Source organism: Tinamus guttatus, unplaced genomic scaffold (genome assembly GCF_059628265.1).
Source record: "Tinamus guttatus ecotype Peru unplaced genomic scaffold, ASM5962826v1 Tinamus_guttatus_pri_ptg000004l, whole genome shotgun sequence".
Lineage (NCBI taxonomy): Eukaryota > Metazoa > Chordata > Aves > Tinamiformes > Tinamidae > Tinamus > Tinamus guttatus.
Genome location: NW_028288538.1, coordinates 12,412,566 through 12,437,240, shown reverse-complemented (window position 1 = coordinate 12,437,240; position 24,675 = coordinate 12,412,566). Strand labels below are relative to the sequence as shown.

General features: G+C 36.6%; 2 protein-coding genes across 2 annotated transcripts in view; one reads left to right on the top strand and one right to left on the bottom strand.

Annotated features, from left to right (window-relative positions):
• RSL24D1 (ribosomal L24 domain containing 1) overlaps window positions 1-23,861 on the top strand; it is a 293,765-nt gene extending 269,904 nt beyond the window's left edge. Inside the window, exon 7 of the mRNA XM_088520555.1 lies at window positions 23,847-23,861. The gene's annotated coding sequence lies outside the window, so the exon portion shown is untranslated. The remainder of the gene's footprint in view (window positions 1-23,846) is intronic.
• LOC104572165 (protein unc-13 homolog A) lies at window positions 9,048-16,413 on the bottom strand. The gene is made up of 4 exons (XM_010219316.2): window positions 16,350-16,413; window positions 13,434-13,533; window positions 10,932-11,049; window positions 9,048-9,239 (listed from the first exon to the last, which is right to left on the bottom strand). Exons 1-4 carry the CDS (start codon window positions 16,411-16,413, stop codon window positions 9,048-9,050), a joined length of 474 nt encoding a protein of 157 aa, XP_010217618.2.
• Window positions 23,862-24,675: the final 814 nt, after the last annotated feature.

The window sequence follows — 24,675 nt, the reverse complement described above, 5'->3', positions numbered from 1 at the left end:
CTCAGAATTTTTAAAAACTATTTTTCACTTCATTCTTTTTCTTTTAGGAAACTATGAGAAAATAAATTGGTCTCATAAGGAGTCTATTAACCACTTGCCACATCTCCCAGATTCTTTTTTCTACATGTTAGTTGTTTCATGATTTGTAGCAAGAGTTAATTAGCTATACTTAATTAGTTATCAGTCTACATGTCAGGTAGTTCACCATAAATATCAAATGCCGTAGAGAAACCTATATATTTGACCAATAAATCGACAAATCTATACCAATGTAAAGAACAGATTAATCAAGAAATGAGTTTAATACACACTAATAGTTAAGTTTTTATAGGATACTTTAACATGGTTATTCACAACAGATCATTTAATCATTTGTTTAATCTTCTCGAATTTTTCATTACTTGCATATTTTCAGAGTACAAATGCAGTTATTTTGAATAAATATTCATTTCTGTCTTTAAAATCATTGTAAATTTTCTGCCTGTAATCTTTGAGAATATTATTAGACTAAAAAAAACTTCCAAATTGAAAACACTGCCCTTTCATTTAATGGTGGCATTAGCTAAATTAGCACTAGCTAATTTAGATGTTCATCTTTAGTTACTAATCCAAAAATTCATTCAAATTCAATAAATTATCTGGAACAGAAAAGGCAAAGGAACTCCGTAATTAGGTCAGAAAGCTAAATTCTTCTGTTTTATCCTAATTTATAGAGAGGCCCAGACCCCTGCTGCAAGAGAGATGTCAGCCCAAGTGACTTGCTAATAACCAGACATGCTTAAAAAAAATAGTGAGGTAACTCTTGAATGATCCCATTACTGACAGCTCTCACCTTTAAGAAGTGCTTTTACTTCTCTGTAAATATCTTGCATGAATATGCTAAAATATGTGAATGGGCCAAAATCACAATAGTCAGAAAGATGTTGTAGCATCTTTTATAGACATTCTATTGCCTTACAGCATCTATGAATCAATTATCTTTTTATAGACTCTTTTGCTAGTAATTCTGTGACTAACTACACGCACCATGACTCTGCTTTTTAATTGTACTTGAAAATGTCATGTATGTGCTTATGCAACAGGTTATCTTCTCAAGTATGTAACTAAATACTGTGAAAGCACTCATCACCTTTTCCCTTGTGTTTGAGCTATTTTTCTAATATCACTGCTGTCAGACACTTGGCTTAAGCATGAGCCATGCATATAATCTTGGTGCATTTCCTGAGAACATGCTCCATCCTGCTTGAGGACTGCACATCTTTTGAGTATTCACTGCCCACAGGTTGTATCTTTCATGTGTTAATTTATACTGATAGAACTATGAATGAAAACAGGAACAGCTGGCAGGGAAGCCAAAATTACCAATTACGAGTTACTTTTCTTTCCAGTTTGCCTTTGCAAGTGGAGAGGAAAAAAAATGTCGTAAGACAATACACAAACATGGACAAAGCTCCTTTTTCTGCTCAGAAACTACTACTGAGTAACACTCGTCCAGGCTAACTGGGCAATCTCCAGTGTTCAATTCCGCTCTGCAGAAGGGAATGTCAGTAAAGTAATACGACTGCTGCCACTCCATTCCTGCTCCCTTGTATCCATTATGCAGTATCATCTCCAATAATCCAGGTAAAAAAAGTGACAGTAATTATCTTCATCTCTTTTCCCCCTCACCAACCGTTGCTTGACAAAAGATAGTAGGTAAAGATTAACTCCATTAAATGCTAATTTGTACTCCTTTATCATGGGTAAAAGCCTTATAAAGCTAGAAGGCAGCATTGACAAAGGCTAATTTTAATCTTCCTAGATTAACCTCCATGGATTCTCAATGTAGTCAACAGAAAAGAGGTGGGAAAGAAAAGGATTGCCATCTTTAGTCCATCATGCTCCTATCTTACTAATGCAAAAGGATGGTCCTGCTTTTCCCTTCACCATGATCTGAACTATTTTAAAAGCAAGATGCAGAGATATTATTAGCCAGTTGACCTGACAAACTTAAACTTCAAAATCACTAAACAGCAGGTTGATTGTTAGTGACTGCCCCAAGCAGTTGGTTGGCAGGAGGTTGGGAAGATTCCCCTTTCTGGTGGCAGCACAAGTGTGAATCTAAAAAATTTACAAGTCTAAGTATCAAGCATAATTTCATCACACACATGCTCAGGATCATCTGCAGTTCAAAAGTTAGAAAAGGATTTGTGTGCTTCTGCTGTTTTTTGCTACACTTAAGTCAAGTATGATTTTTATTACCTAAAGAAACATGTAGGAATAAACATTCATCACTGTTCCATTACTGCTTTTCAATTTTATGCTGTCTAGCCACTGTAATTTAGTATCATTAGTACTCGTAATATAAACTGCTGTTACATACACTACAGTGTTTGCAGAACCTATAGTATACAACAAACATTTTCATACCTCTCCACTCCTATTAGGCATAATCCTTTGATGTCATGGCATATAATTTCCAGTTTATGACAGGGTCCTTTTCTAGCTTATTTTGGTTTTAAGTAGTTCTGCTTCACATTTTGCAAAGCCTTTTTTATTACTAGGTATGAACTGTTTTACTGTTTACATGGCACATGATCTGGGCAGAGAAGGAGCCTTCATGCTTCACCTGTTTTTCATCAGGTTGAAGGCTAACAATCAGAGAAAAGCAAGGCTCCCAATGAGCTGCTACTCTTATTTTCACTGAGGTGACTTTTTTTTATGACAGCTCTGACTACCTAAGTATTTTCAATGCTTAAGCACATAGAAATCAACGTATTCTGAGAGATAGTAAAGAGGAATCTCATAGCCCACTGACCCATCAACTTTGTTGTCCCACTGCACACTCTTAGAAATGGTATTTGTTCTTCCTACTGGCCTCACCTTATTTAAAATGCTTACATATGTATCACTGAATATAACTCAAAAATAATAATAAAAAAGAGTTTTTACCTGTTCGATAGGACAAATTAAAATACCTTAGTGTGTCTTCTTTCATGTGGAGACCACTGTCCACAGAAGACAGACTATCCAGTGTATCTTGACGTGAATGACTTGTGCCTAGGAGAGGAGTCCTTCTATGATGGCCTCTACAATCTAAATCTTCATGGATATCTATAGAGAAAGGAAAGCTACTTAGGACTTCTCAGGTTATTTTACAGGAAGAACTTCTGAAAGAGAAAGTAAACATTATATTCATGAATAATTATCTTAATCAACTTAATCAATTTGATTCCAGAATATTTTTATAATTAAACCACTTCCTACAAGAACATCCGGAACAGAGTTACAAGATTGACTTTTAATTTTCTAAAACCTTAGGCTACTTCCTTTTTCCTCACACAAACATGGGAAAAATTCACTTCACTACTGAAGAACAGACTATTACTGGATTGGAAAGAAACCCTATCTTTTCATTTTTCAGGTCAATTATAATTCTTAACTGAAAATATATTTATTTCTGTGCACAGCATTCAAAAAAAATTCTGGTAAAGAATCACATTTATTATTTTAACTCCACTTGCTATCACTCTAAAACTGACCTCTTTGAGTTCTCATCTCTTTAGAGAAACCTGAAAAGCCTCGTCTGAAGAACATTTTACATTATGTAAGTCATAATCTGGACCTGAGCAATGAAACATTACTTTTCCATGTTTACTTGAAGAGTTGGGATGCACATCTCTTCTTACTTCTGATCATCCTTCTGATGCTTTGCTCACATACTAACAGGTACATTTTGTTGTTTTTTCTTTACCAGCTAAATAAAGCACCTAGACAAAGTGCCATACTGAGTAGCTGTCAAAAAAGTTAAATTTATGTCCTAGCTTTTAACCAGAATAAAAGCAACACTGCTGTGAAATAAAGATAAAAGGAAGATAGCGTTTTGGAAAAAAAAATGAATCTTACGCTTAAGTTAAGCTCTATTTACATATTAAGTTAATTCTCTACTTAATAAGTAATGGTAACTTTAAAGCTGTTCAGCTGTATGTGTGTTATAACACAAACTAAGATAGTCTGCACTTAGAATTTTACAGGTTGATGCATGAAGTTTCCTAATAACTCTGCTAAGATTTTTTTCAGGCCCTTGTTTTATGCTGATCAAAATTCTATGGGAAGTTCTTCCTCCACCCCTTCCCTCCATTTGCTGTTTCTTCTGTGTATCACTGGATTAGTATTGGGGAATAACTTCTACAAGGCTTATGCTTTTGACTGAGCCCACAGTCCTATTGACTGAAAAGTCCCAGGTGATCTCAAAGAAAAATCAAGTGAAGGTTTTTTCACTTATCTTTTCTACTGCTGATAAAACAGCAAACTGTTTGTCTTTGCATAACACTAGAACAGAAACACTTGGTGCACTTGGCAATCAGCACTTTATCTCTTTACTATGGAGTTAATTGGATCATCTATTCTTACCTTATCATTTTAAGTTTGTTCTATTTTTGTGACAAGAAAGATAAAGTTCTTTGCAAGCCAATGGTTATTCCTATTCTACAACTATAAATCTTAAAACTATATTTACGTACACTATGGGAAACTATAATTTTATGTATGTTACTGCTTCATATTGGGGCGAGATCTGTGCATGTGTAATCCCACACACAAGAGAGTGTTGTGACAAAGGGAGCTGCAGTATATTTTGGATAGATTCACAACCTATGTAACTGGTTGTGGATTTAAAGAATTCCTTGTGGTATGAGCTGTGATCAGAGTTCTGCAATTTACATCTGCAAGGACAAATCTGAAGGTAAAGTAACAGCCCGAACAGAAACATTACCCTGTGGAAAATGTACAGACAAGATGTTAGGAAAACAACCACGTTCTCTTTTGCTGCTTCTCAGACAAAAGCTAAGTATTGATTGTTCAGCAGTTCAAGAACTTCCCCGAAGAGCTGAAAGAATATCCCCTTATTTTTGACCTATAAAGCTTCACTGCACTTGAATGATTAACAGTATTAGATAGAACCTGTCTCAAAAAAAGAAATGGAAAAAGAAAAGAATTTTAAGAGATTTTACAGCCACATAAAAGTAGCAGCAGAACAAAACTCTCCTCAAAGGCAGTTCTGCATCAGAGTCTTACAAATGCAATTTCTCTTACAAAACTCGGCAAGTATAAAGAATCTTTGATGGCATGCACTTTACACCCATTTGAAAGCTCCCTCATTTGCTGGAGTTGTAAAACTGATGTTTATATATGTGTGAAAATGATCTTTCTGGATTTAATGATGTTAGACACAAGTCACCAAGGCATGCATAAGATTTTTTCTATTTAGGCAATAAATTCTTGAGATTTTTCACTATTACCTCTGCTTATTGCATCCTTTTGATGTTATTCAACTTCATCAGTGTAATAAAATTCACACACCTGTAAAAGATACTTATCCTCTCTGCTTCGGCACCAAGAAATCTGAAGCCCTTATAACATCATAGAGACAAGAGACCTAGAGACAAGAGAAGAAGCTGGTGGAGAGAAAGACTTGCCCTGGGTAGAGGAAGATTGGGTCAGAGAGCACCTAAGAAACCTCAATACCCACAAATCCATGGACCCTGATGGGATGCACCCCAGAGTGCTGCGGGAGCTGGCAGATGCCATAGCTAAGCCGCTCTCCATCATCTTTGAAAGATCCTGGAGAACGGGGGAGGTGCCGGAAGACTGGAAGAAGGCCAATGTCACACCAGTCTTCAAAAAAGGCAAGAAGGAGGACCCAGGCAACTACAGGCCAGTCAGCCTCACCTCCGTCCCCGGAAAAGTGATGGAACGGCTCACACTGGCCGTTGTCTCCAGGCACATGGAGGACAAGAAGGTGCTCAAGAGTAGTCAGCATGGATTCACCAAGGGGAAATCTTGCCTGACTAACCTGATAGCCTTCTATGATGAAATGACCGGCTGGATAGACGAGGGGAGAGCGGTGGATGTCGTCTATCTCGACTTCACCAAGGCTTTTGACACCGTCCCTCACAACATCCTCCTGGGCAAGCTCCGGAAGTGTGGGATAGATGAGTGGACAGTGAGATGGATTAGGAACTGGCTGGATGGCAGGGCCCAGAGAGTGGTGATCAGCGGTGCAGAGTCTAGTTGGAGGCCTGTGGCTAGTGGGGTCCCCCAGGGGTCAGTCCTTGGTCCAGTCCTGTTCAATTTATTCATCAATGACCTGGATGAAGGCACAGAGTGCTCCCTCAGCAAGTTTGCTGATGATACCAAACTGGGAGGAGTAGCCGATACCCCAGAGGGCTGTGCTGCCATCCAGAGGGACTTGGACAGACTGGACAACTGGGCGGTGAAAAACCTCATGCAATTCAACAAGGCCAAGTGCAAGGTCCTGCACCTGGGGAGGAATAACCCCAGACACCAGTACAGGCTGGGGACCGACCTTGTGGAGAGCAGCTCTGCAGAGAAAGACCTGGGTGTCATGGTGGATGACAAGTTGACCATGAGGCAGCAGCGTGCCCTCGTGGCCAAGAAGGCCAATGGGATCCTGGGCTGCATTAAGAAGAGCATCTCCAGCAGGTCGAGGGAGGTGATCCTGCCCCTCTACTCAGCCCTGGTGAGGCCGCATCTGGAGTATTGTGTCCAGTTCTGGGCTCCACAGTACAAGAGGGATGTGGAGCTGCTGGAGAGAGTCCAGCGCAGGGCTACAAGGATGATCAGGGGCCTGGAACATCTGCCCTATGAGGAGAGGCTGAGGGAGCTGGGCCTGTTCAGCCTGGAGAAGAGAAGGCTGAGAGGGGATCTAATCAGTGTATATAAATACCTCAAGGGAGGGAGTGCAGAGGACGGGGATGGTCACTGAAAAGAGACCGGAAATGGCCGGAAACTGAAACATCAAAAATTCCATAGGAACTTAAGGAAAAATTTCTTAACAGTGAGGGTGACAGAGCACTGGAACAGGCTGCCCAGAGAGGTTGTGGAGTCTCCTTCTCTGGAGATCTTCAAAACCCGTTTGGACGCAGTCCTGTGCCACGTGCTCTAGGTGTCCCTGCGTATGCAGGGGGGTTGGACTAGATGATCTCTAGAGGTCCCTTCCAACCCTAAGCATTCTATGATTCTATGATTCTATGATCATCATTTCGAAAATCATAATAAACCTATAAAACAAACTTGAAGAGGTATCAATAGCATTAAATCTCAAGTTTAATGTTTACATGATCTGTCCAGGCAGACGTATTGCTCCACGTAACTGGCAGCATCACTGTATTTTCAACTATACACATCTCCATCCTTTTTATGAGATTAATATTATGTTTACTAACAGCACATGTCCTAGTGAATGAGTTTTATGCAATGTATATAATTTTATTATTTAATGAATGTTAACGATATAGGCTTCTAACACTGGTTGCAATAAAAATACAAAATGTTTACATTTTCTTGTCTTCTCCTAATACATGAACGACCTAGAACATCTGAAACAATTATTATATTTAATCATGAAATCTAATTATCCTTTAAAAACTGACTTGTAGAAATCTGTGCACATAGCTGTTAATTTCCTAGCAGAATTTAAAAAGAGATCCTCATTACTTGATAGCCTTTCAGCAGAGCTCAATCTAAATGGCAAAAGTGAAATGATTACTTTGCAGAAATAAAACCACAACCAGAATTAGCTAATACTTTCAGTATCCACAAACAAGTTAATGATGCTGAAATTTTTTCCTGGTAATGCATTCCGTGCTTTAAGACAAAATAAAAATATATAGTTAGAACAACACGGGGTGGGTTATATTGGTTTTATACTGATTTATACTAGATGTCTTGCATCTTCATGAAGCTAAAGTCTCTGGTATTATCAAATGGGCATCTTTCATAAAACAGTCTTCTTCCTGTCTGATGTAAGCTGTCCTAACAAAGAGGTCTGCTGATGTCAGCAGCCAAAGACAGATCCTCATCTCGTTATGGTTGAATTGAAAACCATTCAACATAATATGTAACTTCAAAGAGACTGCAGGTAGACGGTAAAGGTAAATGCATGGTTTTCTCAATGATGGAAACCTAATGCTTTTTATATTTTCCCATGTATACACAACTGTAGTGTAAGAGTGACCTCTGCAGGTTTACAAAGCACTATAGACAGTTCCAAGGAGAGTCTTTACAGATTATTTCTAACTTCTCTAGCATTTTACTTGGAATCAGGGTAAAAGCATCAATAAAAAAAAATGACACACTGAGTAGCAATCTAAAAATCAATAGAACCCCAAATTTACAACTTGTAAAAATACGAGAGCAAATTTCCTTAATGAACATGTGTCAAGCTTGGATATATGAAAATCAGGAGGAAGGAGTCATTTAAAATATTTCCCTAATTCTACAGAGATTCCCGCAATAATTTATTGTGTATAGAATAAATCCCATTTGTATCTCATTTCCTCCTCTTGTAATGAATGTTATACTGCTACATACCCTACAAATTACTACCCTTTCTGTTGTATTCCTTAAAAAAAATTTTGAAGGACTTATCCCATTTCACATGTGTACTTTACATTACGCTTACAGAATCAGAATGATCCAGACAAAGAGAAATGTTAACAGCAAGAAAATACTTCCTCCATGCAAACCCTTATTCAGAACACCAAAAATTATTTGTAGCTTACAAATCAAAATATGAATAGGGATTAATTTATCTTTCACTCACACTGCTTTCTTGGCTGCAATTGCATTAGATATATCTACCGAATAATTTATTTTTGTGAACTTGTTTAGACCTGTTGCATTGTTATAGTTATTTGGACGATCTTGATAGATTAGACTAAAAATACTACATATAACCAATTTCCACCCTTATATACACTGTAACAGCAGATATCTACTGCTAATAAATAAGTCCTAGATATTTTTTTAAATCTACATTATAGAAATAGCTAGTCAAAGATGATGTGTTTCAGAATTGTAAGACAGCCTTAGAAGTAGATTTCTTTCCAGCTCTACAATCCACATGTGGATGAACATTAACTAGTGAAATGGATGTTCATTAGAAGTGGCCCTCAGTAAATATCCTATTACTTACCAGGATTAAGCATACAAATGCTCTGATGAGTAAATTCTATAGAATTACTGCTAGACACTACCTCAGGAAGTTAAACAGACTGGTTGGAGTAAAGTGTATTTACAGATCCTTTTAATTCTATCTCAATCTGTAACTCACCAAATGGTAACGCAAAGTAGACATCTAGTAGGATCTCATGTGAAGTTGGTGTTTTTGTGCCATGGATCTCACTTCCAGTTTTCACAACTTCAGAATGTAATGTCCACCAGTCACCTGGGCCTTCCTATGAAAAATAGGCTTAAAGTTAATAGAGTAGGATTTATAGTATTACCCACTTCTGGCATCAAGATTCCCTTCAATCAATGGAAGTCTCCTTATGACACGAACAGCTTAGGATCCTTTCTTGATTCTTCCAACTTTTATTTATGTAAGCAGTTGCTAGGTCTTCAAGTTCTCACAGATACGGTATCTGAAACACATCTGCTCTGCAACAAATTCATAGACGAATTCACACTACCATGATTAAGATGCAAAAAATGAATACTCAAAAGTTACTCTTTTTATAAACTTTAAGTTTAGAGATATAGAGATCTTTAAGTTCCTCTGACTTGCTGACAAAAAAGCACATTCTAGCAAGGCTGATGTGACCAATGCATGATACTAACAATCCAAAATACAGCTTTTGAAGAAACTCAGTAACTAGAAAAGTTCCAGAGTGAACTAATTATAAATAAATTCCTTCAGGCCTTCTGAGCTTTAAAAAGAAACCCCGCCTTACATGTTCTGTTTGTTTAAATTTCTAGTCACTCTAAGCCACAACCTCAGTGCCAACAATTGTAACTCAACAACAGCTGGGGAGCAGAGCTAAGCAATCTGCTTAGGAGTCTAAAACAGCTTGCGGGAGCTGTGGAACATAGCTACCCATAATTTAAACAGGAATAACCTTCTTCCCCTGCCTCCATTCTCTGAGTAGAATCAATAAAATCTGAAGTATATGTGAAGTATCAAATCAATGTATATATGAATAATCAACAGTCCCTACAAAGAAAAGGCTATTGAGACTGATATTTCTTTCTTGCACTTTCCTTTTTTTGCACCTGCGTGTTTTTTTTTTTTTTTTTTTTCCACTTTTACCTCAGTTCACCCGGTGCTGGGGAAGAGTTTCAGGTGCCAGATTAAATCTTCTCTAAATCAGTTACTTTTTAAAAAATGGAATGCATGTAAAATGTGAAGTAAAGATGATAAAGAAGATTCCTGAATGGGATAACTGTGGAGTATTAAAGCACTTACTTTATTTTCCTGAGTTCATACCATTTCAAAGCACTGGCAAGTAGTCTCAGTATTTCCAGCACTTTACATACGTGACATTCTTGTATAAACAGCCTGAAAGCACACCTGTTTAGCAAAGCATTTTCACGCCCAACTGTGACTGTTGGGACACAAAATACCCCTTGGGATTGACCCATTTTTTTCCATGCATTCTTCTCCCTGCTCCCATTTTACTATTAATTTCATCCTTGCTATAATGGAACAAATTTCTCTTTTCCTCTTTAAAACTGTGGCAATTCCCCAGAGCAACAGAACATCATTATGCCCATTTTAGTGAGGATTTACCTAAGGTCACACAACAAAGATACAGGTCAGAAGCCTCAATTTGCAGTTCCCTTGCTCTAATCACATAAACAAAACTGCCTCTGCCTTTAGTAATTACTGAGTGCCCATGAACTTCAAGACACTTACTGAATTACAGCTCATTCAGAATGGAAGCCATTACTCCAGGGTATCTGACTAATGCCTATCAGCTGACACTGATACAGTTACATGACTAACAATCACCTGTGCACTCGGTTTTAATATCACAGCCTGAATGAAGCGAGAAAATTTTACAATAATCATGTCATTACAGTAGTTGTAGAGACTAAATTCACTGGATTTCATTCCAAGTCTTGTAAATTCTCACAGAAAGTCAACTTACATCTGTGGCATGCTCCACATTTGCAAGGGGAATCCATAAAATGCCTAAAATGCTATCCCAGAGCAAGCCTTTCTTCCACAGCTCTATAATGAATCCCTTTTCATCAGCACTGATTTCACTAAAAACAAATATAAAAATATGTCATTGAGATTTGAAAATATATAAAACATTAAGATGGAAATGCAGTCCCAACTACTATTTCATAATACCATGAATTACAACACAGTGGTTTAGTTTTCAAAAATTGTGAAATAACTGTCACAATATGAACACAATATGATGATGGGCCAAATCTCAGGAACCAAATCCTCAGGATGATTCCTGCAAACTAATGAGAGCAACAATTCTGCTGGAAATACATGGCTCAGACCTCCCAATTATCAGGAGCTTTACCTTGCTACAAGAGTTGTACCTATTGGATATAACAGAGAGGACCAGGAAAGTGCATGTGACTCAGATTCTCCTGAGCTCTTGCATATGGAGTTTCTATTGCATACACAGGACACCAGTCTCCTTGGGACAGCCCTAAAGTGACCTGCACTGTCACTGTTGTACCGGCTGGCTCCAGTTTTTCTCACCCCTATACTTGTGGTTAAACAGCTATAATGAAAACAAAATCTAATTCAACCCCTTTTATTCTCCTTTTACAAATACATAGAGGGAGACACATTGGAAACTTCTTGCTTCAGATGTTGTTCAACTCCAACTTTAATACTGCTGTACTGGTAAATGGACAATTAAGACTATATTAAACCTTAAATAATATGTGTCTTTGCAAAAGTTGATGCTTTGTATTCAATGAAACATTTTTCCCCTCAAAATGGACTAAAATGTGTAAAAAGTCTATATAAATGTATTTGTAAAAGTCTGTTTATAATGTCTTTTAAAAAATCTGCACTGTTGTATAGTTGAGTAAGCAGTAGATGAAGCTAAAACAAGCTCAAAATAATTTGTCCAATTTTTAACTAAATTTATTTACTTCAGACCATGCTAGAGGAGCACTTCAATATTTCTCAGCAACTTTTACGTTGCAAACTCAGAAAATAAACTTTAAAAAATGCTGATTTTCCCTGATGCTGTAGAAAACTCATTTATGTGTAGCATGAGTAAAAGGACAGCACTTACAGCAGAAATGCAAATCTATTAAGTATTTTAATGAATACCTTAGAAAAACTGACAGATAAGTTACATTTTGAGATATTTTTAGAACGCCTCTCGCACTAAAGGAAAAAAGGAAAATGATGAAATTTAATTATCTACTGAATAATATACTATTATATTGTCCCCCAAAGTCCCCTCATGTCTTATAAAACTACACTCAGATCAATAACGTGCTAGAAAATTGTTACTACAATATTAGGTAGCAATGACTTTTCTACACAAAACATGACACAATTCACAGTTGCAGTGAGAGAACGGCATGTATAAAGGCTACCTATTGATATCAAGAATAATGTTCCTTAGTCTTCTCAGAGAGGATGCTCCAGCTAACTTAGGCAGTGGCTCTAAACAGTCTGCTTGACACACACAAAGACTGGAAGTGGAGAAGAAAGAGCTTAAGTTAAGCTTCAGTTCATGTTAGATGATTTTGAATACCTCTGATGCTCTTTCACATCTAGCCATAAAATGGAGTAAAATGATGATATAAATGTTAACTTAATACAAATTATTTAAAAAAAATATTTATTTTTCAGTTAATCAGTGTCTTTAGTTAAGCAAGCTAATAGTCTACTGCAGCACTCCAAGAAATCAGCTGCATGACATTTGAAAAGCTCCTAATCCAGGCACAGATGGAAGGGAGGGGTTAAAAAAGGCAGAGGGAGAGACCAAGCAAAAAAAAAAAAAAAAAAAAAAAAAAAAAAAAAAAAAAGTAGAGATCAGTGCCTTATCGCTACATCTTGTGTGATTAAATATTCAATTCTTTTAAATTGCTTTGAAATCGACAGTTGAAAGCAAGGTTCCTCTGGATGTTAGTCAGTATGTACATATCTGCACCCATCTGGCCACGGAGGGTACATAATGCTCTTGAGAACAGAAAAAGAACAAAGAATGGATAACAAGATGGAGAGATGAATCAAAAGAGGACAAAGATCTCCAAGCAGAGATAAGAAATAGTACAAGTTAATATGGACAAATAGATGGACAGATAAAACATACTTCCTAAAAAATCAGTTAAAACAAAATGAAGTTGCATGAGAATAAATTTGAGATCTGCTCTCTCCTAGCATTCCTTGATTCCCACGAGATAAAAACAAAATAAAGAATTCAGACACAAAATATTTTCCTCTTCTTCTTGGCTACTGGCTTTGGTTAGCAGTATGGCTGAACAGCCTTTAAAACTGACTTTTCTTTTGGTCCTTGGTACTAGTCTGATGATATTTCTGAACTGTATACTTTCTTCTTGTCTTTGCAGCCTGTATTTGGTCTCAGACGTTATTAATTGTTCTAAACCATCTAAATAGAGTGAAGACGCAAAACAAGCTATTGATACCTGCTACTTACAACATAAAGTCCTGTTCCCAGCAAGGCTGACTTCCTTTTCTGTCTATTGTAGTGCTTTTTAAATTTTGGACTTTTAAAACAACATAGGTGTGGAATGTACCTGAAAAGAAGCAACCATGACGTTCAGTTATATTCCTTGTTTGTTATTGATCTAGAAGCTAGACATATTTAACTCTACAGCCGTACAGATTTAATTTGAAACTATACAACACATTCAAAGGTGCCTCAAATCTGTGCACTTAACAAAAAAATCCTTACTACATCTAATGGGATTATAACAGGAAAAATCCCTTTTGATCACAGGTCACAGGTGTGAAAGAACTTTGCTCACCCTAAATGTGAGCAAGCATTTCGGGAATCAGCTATAAGATAGGGCGTCTTTACATTTATCAATCTTCCTTGACAAATACTGCATGAAATCAGTACAAACTCCATTTATACAAATTAAGATTTATTTTTGCTGTCAAGCAATACAACAATATTGGTGATTGGCTAATCAGAGCCTACACGCAATTAAGGTGAAGCCACACTGGTAGTAATAAGGCTCTTTCACAGCTTTCTTAGTGAACCTTGTTAGAACTGGCTTTCGCATGCACAGTTTACTAGTCACAGAATTGGAACAAATCAGCACACCCAAATAAACCCAATGATTTTTGAAAGCATATCATTAAAATATCCTTGGCTTTAAAAGATGGAACTAAGGGAAAGCACCACTCTCTAGGGCTCATACAGAAAGTATATATACACTGTGTAAGATGGTGCACTATCACAATAGTATTAACGGCTACGGCTGATCTGAAGAGCTTCTCAGCTTGCCTGCATGAAGCACATCTTCCATTAGCCTCCAGCATCTTACACTTGGATCAAATCTGATATTTAAAAAAAGAGACTTTTTTAGAAGAATTCTTTATCAACTATATATATTAAGTGTGGCCAAGTACACAAGTCTTTTTTGAGCTATCTGTATCCCCCACAGGTCAAGCATCCAGACTGAGGAGAGCTGTTCCTGCCTACAATGAGTTCTTGAACAGATTGCATCAAATTACATCGCAGTTAAAACACATGAGGGGAAAGAGGTAGCTCTTTACACCCTGTACGTACATCTTCCTGATTCCAACTAAGGATAATATTTGACAAAGACTAAAAATATGATATGTAATAGGAACTACTTGTTTCAAATAAAAAACGATCAATGTTATCTGTTTATTTTTTATAACTCAGAGTACCAGTGTTCTCAAATATACCTTTGTTCTTACTGAACAAATTATTGACAAAGTCAACATAGATTTTTAAGTCTGATGACTTATTTATGATAAATGGTGTCGACAATATGTAATTCACATATTATCCCATCGTTCATTCTGTGTAACTGAGGGAAAATAAAAAGTGAGCTTTTCAAAATGTCTTCTAGTTGCAGAATTTGTTTTTGCTTTGAGTTTCATTTGGCTGAAACCTATTGTATTTAACTCCAGCCATTTAACATTGCCACCTAGATCATATTTTCAATAAAAATCACAACAACCTTTGTGCACAAAATTAGAACTCATCTCCTTTAAATGCAACCATGACTGGCCAAATACAGACAAATGAAACTATCATGAAAAATATCTCTATTACATTCACTTTCAACTCTGTAATTTTTCACATTTGACAATTTCATGATCTATGTCACAAGAATGTATCACACCCGCTTTCAAATCTGATCACCTTCTGTCTTTTCTCAGCTGCACTGTCTTCTCCTTCCTGAAGTTCTGTCATTTGCTTTTTTAAATGGTTACTTCTCCAGAAGTTCTTTACTCCTTAAGCAGCTCGCTCGGAATCTAGTTGTCTCCCTTCACTACTTTACTACTAACTCACCTTCTTACTCAGATTTCAAGAGTTGTATCAAGGGAGAAAGGTTTTTTTGAAGTCCTCTAACTAGAACATTCAAAGGTCTATTAAAAATTACTCATTTTGGAACAAACCATTCTGTTTGATAAGTAGTTTTTTATAAATCATCACCTCTAGAGAATAAACAAAATGTAACATTTACTGAGGGCTGTGGAATCTCAGATATCAGTAGGAATTTAACGAAAAAGGAGGCAGAGAGGAAAAGAGATAAATAATGACACACACATTCAGTCTATCTTTCACAGTAGCTGCTAATGGTCACACTTTGAAGAGAACTAGCAGTATCCTGTCCCACCAAAGTGGCTTACCCTGTGCTGGTTCAGATAACTTCACAGAGGATAACTTTAAACAATTTGCAGGGCTCATTTAAATATAGTGGCTAGAAAACATGGATTTGCATAGATTTTGAAGTCTGTAAGTTTATCATCTATGTGTGAGAAACTTCTGGCTAAGTAAAACCTTTGTTCTCCACTCTTTGACTAAATGTTGGTCCTTGAGGCAGAATTACAGAGTCCTCAGCAGCTTGATTCACTGATATTTGTTGTACAGGGCCTATACCTGATTTGTATAGTTACTAGTCAATTATGTTTGGGCTTTCCTATGTATTTCCTAACAGGGGAACCTCAGGCACCATCTCCTCCTCACTGTGGAAATGCTAAATGCAGCATTCTGTTTATTTTCAAAACAATTTCTCTCAACTTAATATGCAGTTAGGTCATCAGATCCGGTAAAATTTCTTCTTAATGAAATAAATTTGAATTTAATGAATTTTTTTTTTTACTATCATTTAAATAGCACTAATCTGTGAGGCAATAATAATCAGCAACTGAAAGTAACAGCGTGAGTGCACAACCTGTTTTTCATCGTTAATTTTCTCCATCTTTTGTTGTTTTACAATGAGGTCTTGATGAAAAGGGTGTTAACAGTCCTAGATTTAAATGCTTCTTTAATACGATACATATATTCTTTTCCAATAAAAAAGCAGAATATCCATAAAACAGAAATTTAAAGAGAAATCAGACTTACCAGCTGCTTCATTCAATCTTCCTTTTTTCACTATATAAAGAAAAAGTGATTGATTATATTCCATTAATACTTATTACTCTTGCCAATGTATTTTATTAAAGAAAAGGATTTCAGTAGTTTTGAGAATCCATCATTATAAATGAAAATTAGTTCTTTAATCACAATTTGGTTCACATTTTTATTAAGATAATATGATTCCTTAGAAATCTTAAGGGAAAAGTTTGGAGAAGTCTATGCAACTTATGCAAGTATCTTTCATAATAATTATACACAATAAACCATGCTTGTTAGTATTGCAATTATTACTGCTACAGCAGTAATTTATACAAAACACTAGCAACAAATGAAAAGCACTGCTGTGCGCCATGTTTAGTGTTTGCATTGACATTTTCTCCTATCAAACATTTGCCTCTAATAGAAATAATGATCCATCAAATTGTTAGTGGATTTATGAGGAAGCAAATGTGTGGAGTGGAAGATGTGCTCCAATGTTACTGGAAACATTTGTTACTGAAGTGGTGCAACTGGAGAGCATCGGTAGAATGAAAGCAGTGTTCAGAACCCAATACTCATTCTATATATGCCTCAAACTCGTCTACTGTCATCCCGCATGTTCAGACTGCATGTTCAATAATAGCTGGAGTAGATTAGACGTACTTCTGGAGTGCACCTGATTTTCCTTGGAAAGAAATTAGATTTTTGTGCATCTGAAGCTGCGTTGTGACACAAATAGAGTAGAAATGGAGAAAACTACTTGCAAACCAAAACCAGAATGATAGTATAAATGTATCCTTTTCCACCAGAAAATAGACATATGCACACAATTGTCAGGAACATCTATCTTTTCTGGCATGTGGAAGATGTAAATTTAAATAACCTCTAATAAGTTACTTGAACTTATTTGGGGTACTCCTTGTCAAAGAAAGTGGTATGGTGATAACAGTTTACATAAATTTTAGAAAAGACTGAGAACAATTTGAAACAGAAATATACTTGGGAGAGAATATTGCTAAATACAAAAACAAAACAAAACAAAAAATCCAACTCCATAGCAAGATATTACACAAAGAGAAGATGATACCTAGCAGGCAGAGCTCTTTGCTGTACTTTGATAGACTATTCAGCTACTGAATTCTGAACAGGCTAGGACTGAATGAGGACAAGGAGCTGCTCAGCCCCTAAATGCTTCAGTTCTGGGCACGCACTAAAAAAGTTAAATAAACATTTTGAGACCTCTGGAGTTCAGATTCCTCTATGGCCAAGAGGCAAATACACAGAAGTATCATTTCAAACACAAAAATCTTCCATTGGATCTGGCCTTCAGTGTATTCCCCCACCATATACACCCCGCAGGCACAAGAAAAGCAGAGAACGAAACTGAAAGCAGTTCCAAAAAACAAACGTATTTCCCAAATCCAGCCTATGCATTTATGCAAAATAACCCATTCAACTTCACATCTGCCAGTGCTTCCAATATTATGACCAGACATTGTATTGGGAAGGCTATCGATCTGAGGTAAGATGTCATCAAAACTAAATAAAATTTAGTGCCTCGTAAGTGGCAACACTGTCTGTGATAAACATTAATTCCCGTTAGGTACATTAGACATGACTCCTGTAATAAAGAGGGACTGCATAAAAACAGTCATGGTATATAATTTTGAACCATTTACAAATGATTTGCAGAAAATCATGCTTGCTCTGTAAGTATCATTACATCTGTGTTCTCTGGTATTACAACAAATACGTAAGGAATAAAATGCCACATTAATATGGTACATGACTTGAAGCACCATTCAGAATTATGTCTATATGGGGTTTCCCAGGTATCAATTCATTGCGGGGCTAAAATGATATGCACAAAGGTAGATCCACTCTAAAATGAGTGGATCAATATTTAGTCATTCTGAGCAGATAAAAATTAGTATGACCTTGAAATACAGCTAGAAGCCAATTTTCCTGAGATGTTTGATTATAAGCTGAAAAGAGATGAACACCATGAAAACTTACCATGAAAGCTTAACAGTTTTGTGCCAGCCAGACAAGAAGCTAAAACAAGAGCTTTAATAATCCATTAACATTTAATGTTTCCTGTCACCATAGCCGAAAAGCAAGACTACTCAGCAATCAGCAAATTTCTCACTCCTTAAGAGTTCTATTAGTAGATCACACAGCTAAAACTCAAACTGCAAAAGGACAGCGCCCACCACTGTCAACATGTTGTGCCTGAAAACTCTATGACTCTGGAGGACAATGGCTCTGTCGCTCTTAACTTAGTTGCCTTGGGATTTCAACAGCTGTGCCTTTGACAGGTGTACTCTTCTCTTAATCATGCTGTTTATATTCTTTCTTTGTATTTGTGCTACTTTGAAGAGGCTGTGGCCTCTAATAGAAGTTCAAAAGAGAGAGCAAGGTCATCTGAATTAACAGTAGGGTATGAGTACTCCCCTTATGCTTTAGGAAAACTGTCATCTTCTAAGGCCCAGATTCACCTTAGTTAAGGTAGTTTCACATAAACGCAAGAGTCACTAGTGTTGATGCAAACTGTCTGAACTCTAGCTGATAAGCAACAATAATTACTTAACGGTCCCAAAGCTCACAAAAATAGCTTTCTAAATGTTACAAACCTCTGCAGAAAGAGAAAAAACATATACATGGAATCAATTTTCTGTCTAAAACCTTTTAATTCCCAGGAAAACCAAAGCTGTATTGCAGAATCCACTAGCTTTGTAATGCTATCATTTTTTATATTTTACGAACTGGTTAATGTTCAATTTATACTGAACTGTCTGTTCTACAGACACTGCAAAATTTTACTAACTAGGTGGATACAACAGAAAAGGCAAAACATAAAGCAGGTAACCAGGGAGGAAAATATACCATCCATCATCGCAGTAAGCTAGTTCAAAATTCTTCTCAATAGAACTGCAGAGCAATCACTCAGAAGGCTCACCGATTGCTCATCGTCTAAACTTGTTTCTATCCTATAAAGAGTTCATTATTACATATTTAATGCGACTGTTAAAGGACACGTCACAGTAAGCACTTTACCAACTAAAAAAGGAACATTCCAAATTCTGACTTTCACAGATTTGAATTCCACCATGCTGTATCGCTTTCATTGATGAAAAGTGCCCCAAAGCTAACAGTACTGTGATTCACACTGTCACAATACTTAACCAAAATCTACTCATGATCATTTTGGATCAAGTATATGACTACATTTCACAAAATTAGATTTTTTTTAAAAAATATAATCTCTAAGTTCTGCTACCTTATCAAGGCATGCAAGCTACTTGAGGGTTGAATTGAATGGCACAGTTCTGTCATCCTACAGAAATTAAATTGGAGCAAATTTAAGGTATAGGTAATTTGTTGCAATTAAGCTAATTGCTCCAATTGCGCCAAATAAGGTAATTGGAGTAAATTAAAAAGGTATTCTTCCTCCAAGAATATCTTTATGCATACCATTTAACTGTTACATTTAGGATGCAGATATTACCAAATAATAAGGAAAAAGAAGAAAAATTTTCAGTCTGCAATGGTCAGGTCTGCCAGGTCCCCTAAGTTCACCATTGCTTTCTGATTCCCTTTCCACTTGCCTACCATCACCTACCTTATTTTTCTTATTCCTGCTTTTATCTTTGGCTTAGCGTTCCTAAGCATTCTATGGAATTGTATTGTATTTGCAGGATGTTTATCTAAGAACCTGAATGATTCTAGCGTGGCTCAAACTCTGAGAAACTTTCACTTTCAAGGCAAATGGGGAGAGGCCATTGAACATTCTCACTGAGCCACTAGCAGACTCCAAACACTGCAGTTCAACCGCTCTGCACAGTTTACAGAATGCACTCTCTTGGCTTCTCTTGAAAGAGGCACTGCAAGAAATACCACCACCCTTTTTAACTACCAGGTGACATCTGCAGTTTACTAGGCTTTACAGCTTTCCATAGTTGCCTACTAAACATTTATCACATTTGTGCAGAAGCTTGCTTAGTAAGAAAAACCTACCTTTTATACAGAGAAGCTCCATTCCAGTAGAAATTTTTTTTAGAGAACAAAATTATCCTATTTTTCTTAGAAATAAAGAAAAGTAGTTGGCTTGGTGAGGATTAGTTTTCCCTTTTTTCCCCGTTTCCTCACTGCGTGTGCTTCACTTTTCCTGCATGCTCCGCCCATGCTCCACATGGACCAAAGCCAGCCAATTGATGGAACGGTGAAGACCAATGACAAATTCTTCCTCCTCCTGTATATTTGCTGAGATCGGAGAAGAGAAAATACAGTTATTTCCTCACCTGCTATCTACTGTATGCAACTATCTCTAGGCTAAATACATTTCTAAGTGTAACTTCTGCCAGCAGTAACACCCACTCATAGGGACTATTTCATTAAGGACATATGCTCTTAAGTTCTTACACTTTGATTTTAATACATTCAAAGCATCTGAAGTGGAATATGGAAGGTTTAATTTTTATTCACAGGTCCAAACATTCAGGACACCCTTCTTTTACTGTATCAGTTACAGTTAAACATAGGGTTATTTTTCTAAAATAAATCATAAATAAATATTGAACACAAGGAAACAGTAGCTGAATTTTAATATGCTTTATGAACTGAAGCACCACTGAAGTGCAGATACTAGGACCCTTGATGTGAAATCCTGAGATTCTCCTACTCTCTGATGGGGTCTCTGACTGCAACACCCTCAAAAGCTACATGCTTGTTCAAGGGGTGCCAAGTATTACTGCATCTGTCATCCAAAAGGCACCTATTCTGAAATTATGACTTAAGTCATTAGATACAGGAATAATTCAGTCTATAAACATGAGCAGAAGAAAGAGACAAAAAGGATATTTACAAAAACAGCAACGAAGTTATATTCCATGCAAGTATTATTTTCTTAGAAAAGATCCCTTAAAACAAAACAAAAACCCCAAAAACTTACTTTTGCATGAAATAAATATATCAATATGTATGTACAGTGATCTTGAAAGTATGAAGTATACAGAGAACAGAACAGAGGCAGAAGGTCACTCCATCAGTTGAGAATATGGTATGTGTAAATGCTCCTTTTTCCAAATAAAAGTGCTTATGATATTTAACAAAAGAGTAACGGAAAGTAGTGAGCTAGAACAAGCTGTGTCCAGGTCTGGTTTAAGTAAAAGGCATGAACGCAGAAGCTGCCAGATAGCAAGTACATCTCACAAGCTAAAAGTTTCGGTACTTTCAAGTAAGTACCCTGCTGCTTGGTCATGTCCTCCTTAGCGCTCTTCCTTTCTGCTTTTACCATTTGACTAATTTCTGATACTACAATTAGTCCTATAACTTCACTGGAATTAAAATATCCCTACTTTGCAGACAAACTCAGAATCAAGGTCTTGCATTGAAAAAGAAAAAAGGTGTCACTTGCCTTGCATTTCTCTAAACCACAGCAAAAACTATCCACACTTTCAAAGTCACTGTATTTCAAAACAACAGAGCAATCACGATACGTCAGCTGATACCTGACACACTGCAATGATTAGCTTCCAACAGATTCCAACCTCAACCACTCTGTGATTCTGTGTAGGCAATTTTGTGATCCAAATTCTCATCCAATGTTAAAGAAAAGTATCATTTATCTTTTCTGTTTCTGTGAAACTACATACAGCTTTTTTCTAGTGAGGATTTGCGCCTATACTTGAACTTCCACAGCACATACTAGCAAATTGAAGCCTATCAACATCATTCTGTTATGTCATGAAAAGCAAGGAGATTTGAGACTAATGATTTATGTACTTGGCATGAAAACTCCTATTGTTCTTCTCAGGAAATTCTCTCTCTACAGGATATGTGCAATACAACAAACATGGTCATGAACACATCCATTTCAATACAATATAGAAAATAAGGAAGAGGGCACATTTTAATACTGATTGCAAAAACAGGTGGAAGATGACCTCTCAACTCACAGCAAAACACAAATTAGCCTAGTGACATTTTAAAATTTGTAGGAAAAAAGTGAAAACAATCCTTGCAGATAAAAGAATTTTAAATAAATAGTAATAATATTAAATTAATATTAGTGCAAGAGCAAATTCCTCGCTTTCCCTACATTTCTATTTCTAAAGAACTTATTCTTTCGGAATCCCAGCATTCTATCTTCTCCTAAAGTTGCCTTCTTGAAAAGAGTTCCTTAGATTTTTGCAAATTAATAAAAGTAGTATCATCTGATAAACCTTCATAGTTACCTCAAACTAGCATATGAAGCAACATGTGAGGCACCTCTAAAGATGAACTGTTTTTGGCTCTCCCTTTGAAGTTAATCATTGCCTTAAAACAGAAGCCAGCGTGAGAAGTCATTCTTGCTAGCTAGTTTACTTCCACCTTTTACAGATACAGATTGAACATCTTAAGATGTATGCTGTAATTTTTAGGAGACTCCATAAGTAATAAAAGATTCAAATGAACTCAGTAACAAAATACACTACCAAGAGATACTTCGACAAAGCAATACAAGGCACAGAAAATTAGTCAGCTGATCTCTGACATTGAGAAACTGCAAGTGATACCGGGGATAGGAACTTCAAACTATATGAGTTCAGTCCTTGCCTCCAAAAGAGAAGCACAACTTGGCTAAGGACAATAGTTAATGTGTTCTGGGTTTCACAAGGATCATTCTGACAAATGGGCTTGATGTGCCCAGCTTACCCTATTTTCAACAAAAAGCAAACGAATTGTCATTCTTTTAACATACTTTTTTTTAGCTATCAAGTATATACAGATAAATTTTAATGAAAAATCTATCCACTAAGATTTAGAAATCAACAAAAATAAGCCACAGGAATAGTTAAAAAAAAAAAAAAAAAAAGTTTAACACACACAGATACAAGTAACTTGTCACATTCTCATATTCAACCAATCTTACATGTTATATTTACTGGAATTAGAAGGTTACTAGCTTTGTCTGGCAGTATTTCTCTTATTCTATTAGAGAAAAATGTTATTTTAATTATAATTATAAATATGTTATAGAAGTGACCCAAATCTTGGAGTTCTGAATAACTCAATATCAATATCTAGACAAAACTATGATTCTTAAGTTTAAGGTCTTAAGCTTAGGAAACTTAATTGAGTCAAGCTAGAACTGAGAGCTTTTATGTATGAACTCTGTACATCACTTCAGATTGCTCTTCCTTGGTTCCATTTCATAAAAACTGAAGAACTATCAATTACCTGTCCCTCCAAGGTAGTGTTCAAGTTAATATCCATCTAGTTTTGGAATCTTTTCATGAAGAACACTGCAAAAAGAGATAAGCATTTTTACTAGTTTGCATAAAGAGGAACTGATTATGTACAAACCAGCAGCCACTACACCTCTATACATTCTGGGCACAGAATGTGTCCAGTACTTCTGATTACAGCCCATGAGCTGGGTAGTGTTCTCAGCCAACCCCATGCTCTGCCTCCTCCATTTTGTAACTACCCAGACCACTGCAGCCACACGTCCCATAAAAGTCTTGCAGTTGGGTTCCCCCAACATCATTTCCACCAACATTAAATGATCAATCGGTAGATCAGAAGCTACTTAAAAAAATGGAAAGATATACTTTCGAAGTAAAAATTGTTTTGCTTTTGAGAATCTAACTGTGATTTTATAAAGTTCTTTTTTTCCTTCATGTTAGCTGCTTTGCTTATCTGTATGATTTGTGTAAAATTGCTTGCTGCCACTCAAATTCAACTGTGCTCATTCACAGCTATAACTAAGGAGCAATACAAGGTGTTAAGCTTTGATTCCTTTTATATTTGGGTAAGCACATCTGGGAAGTTGAAAATTCTCAAATGAAGCTTAGGTCACTAGAGCCCCAATCAAACATAAAATCAGGAATTGAATGTTGAAAGTTCCCTGGAAAAGGATGCTTTCCTGTCTCTTGTATTTGTGTTGCTTACACTCTAATGCACACAGTCTTCCTGACTAATTTCACTTTACATGTAGAAACTTCGAGGCTAGATTCTAATTTGCTCTGAAGGACACCAACGACTTTTTGGAGTGAAGATTTCAAGAGAAAAGCTGCACAAGTGACATTTTCGTATCAGCAGTGCATAGGAATCTTTTTACAACATGCCTTTTTTAATTGTTACATACACCAAAACTTGTTTCCTAAGAAACTTCTCGGGGGGGGGTGGGAGGGGAGGGGGAGGGAGGCAAAACGATCAGCTGGAGAGTGGCAGAATGTTGACTTCGGGGGGCTATCAGAAATCCTTCTGCGGTATCCTCCAGTATACCCAAGACCACCCTAACATTGTAACTGGTATAAAGTCAGCATAGGAACAAAGTAAAATTATT

Bases quoted from the DNA above. Each gene is read 5' to 3' on its own strand.
- LOC104572165 (XM_010219316.2), bottom strand. From the start codon at position 16,413: ATGGAATATAATCAATCACTTTTTCTTTATATAGTGAAAAAAGGAAGA. The intron at 13,534-16,349 runs GTAAGTCTGATT...GCTTCTTTTCAG, and splicing joins AAGATTGAATGAAGCAGCTG to GTACATTCCACACCTATGTT. The intron at 11,050-13,433 runs GTAAGTAGCAGG...ATTTGTTTTTAG, and splicing joins TGGGAACAGGACTTTATGTT to TGAAATCAGTGCTGATGAAA.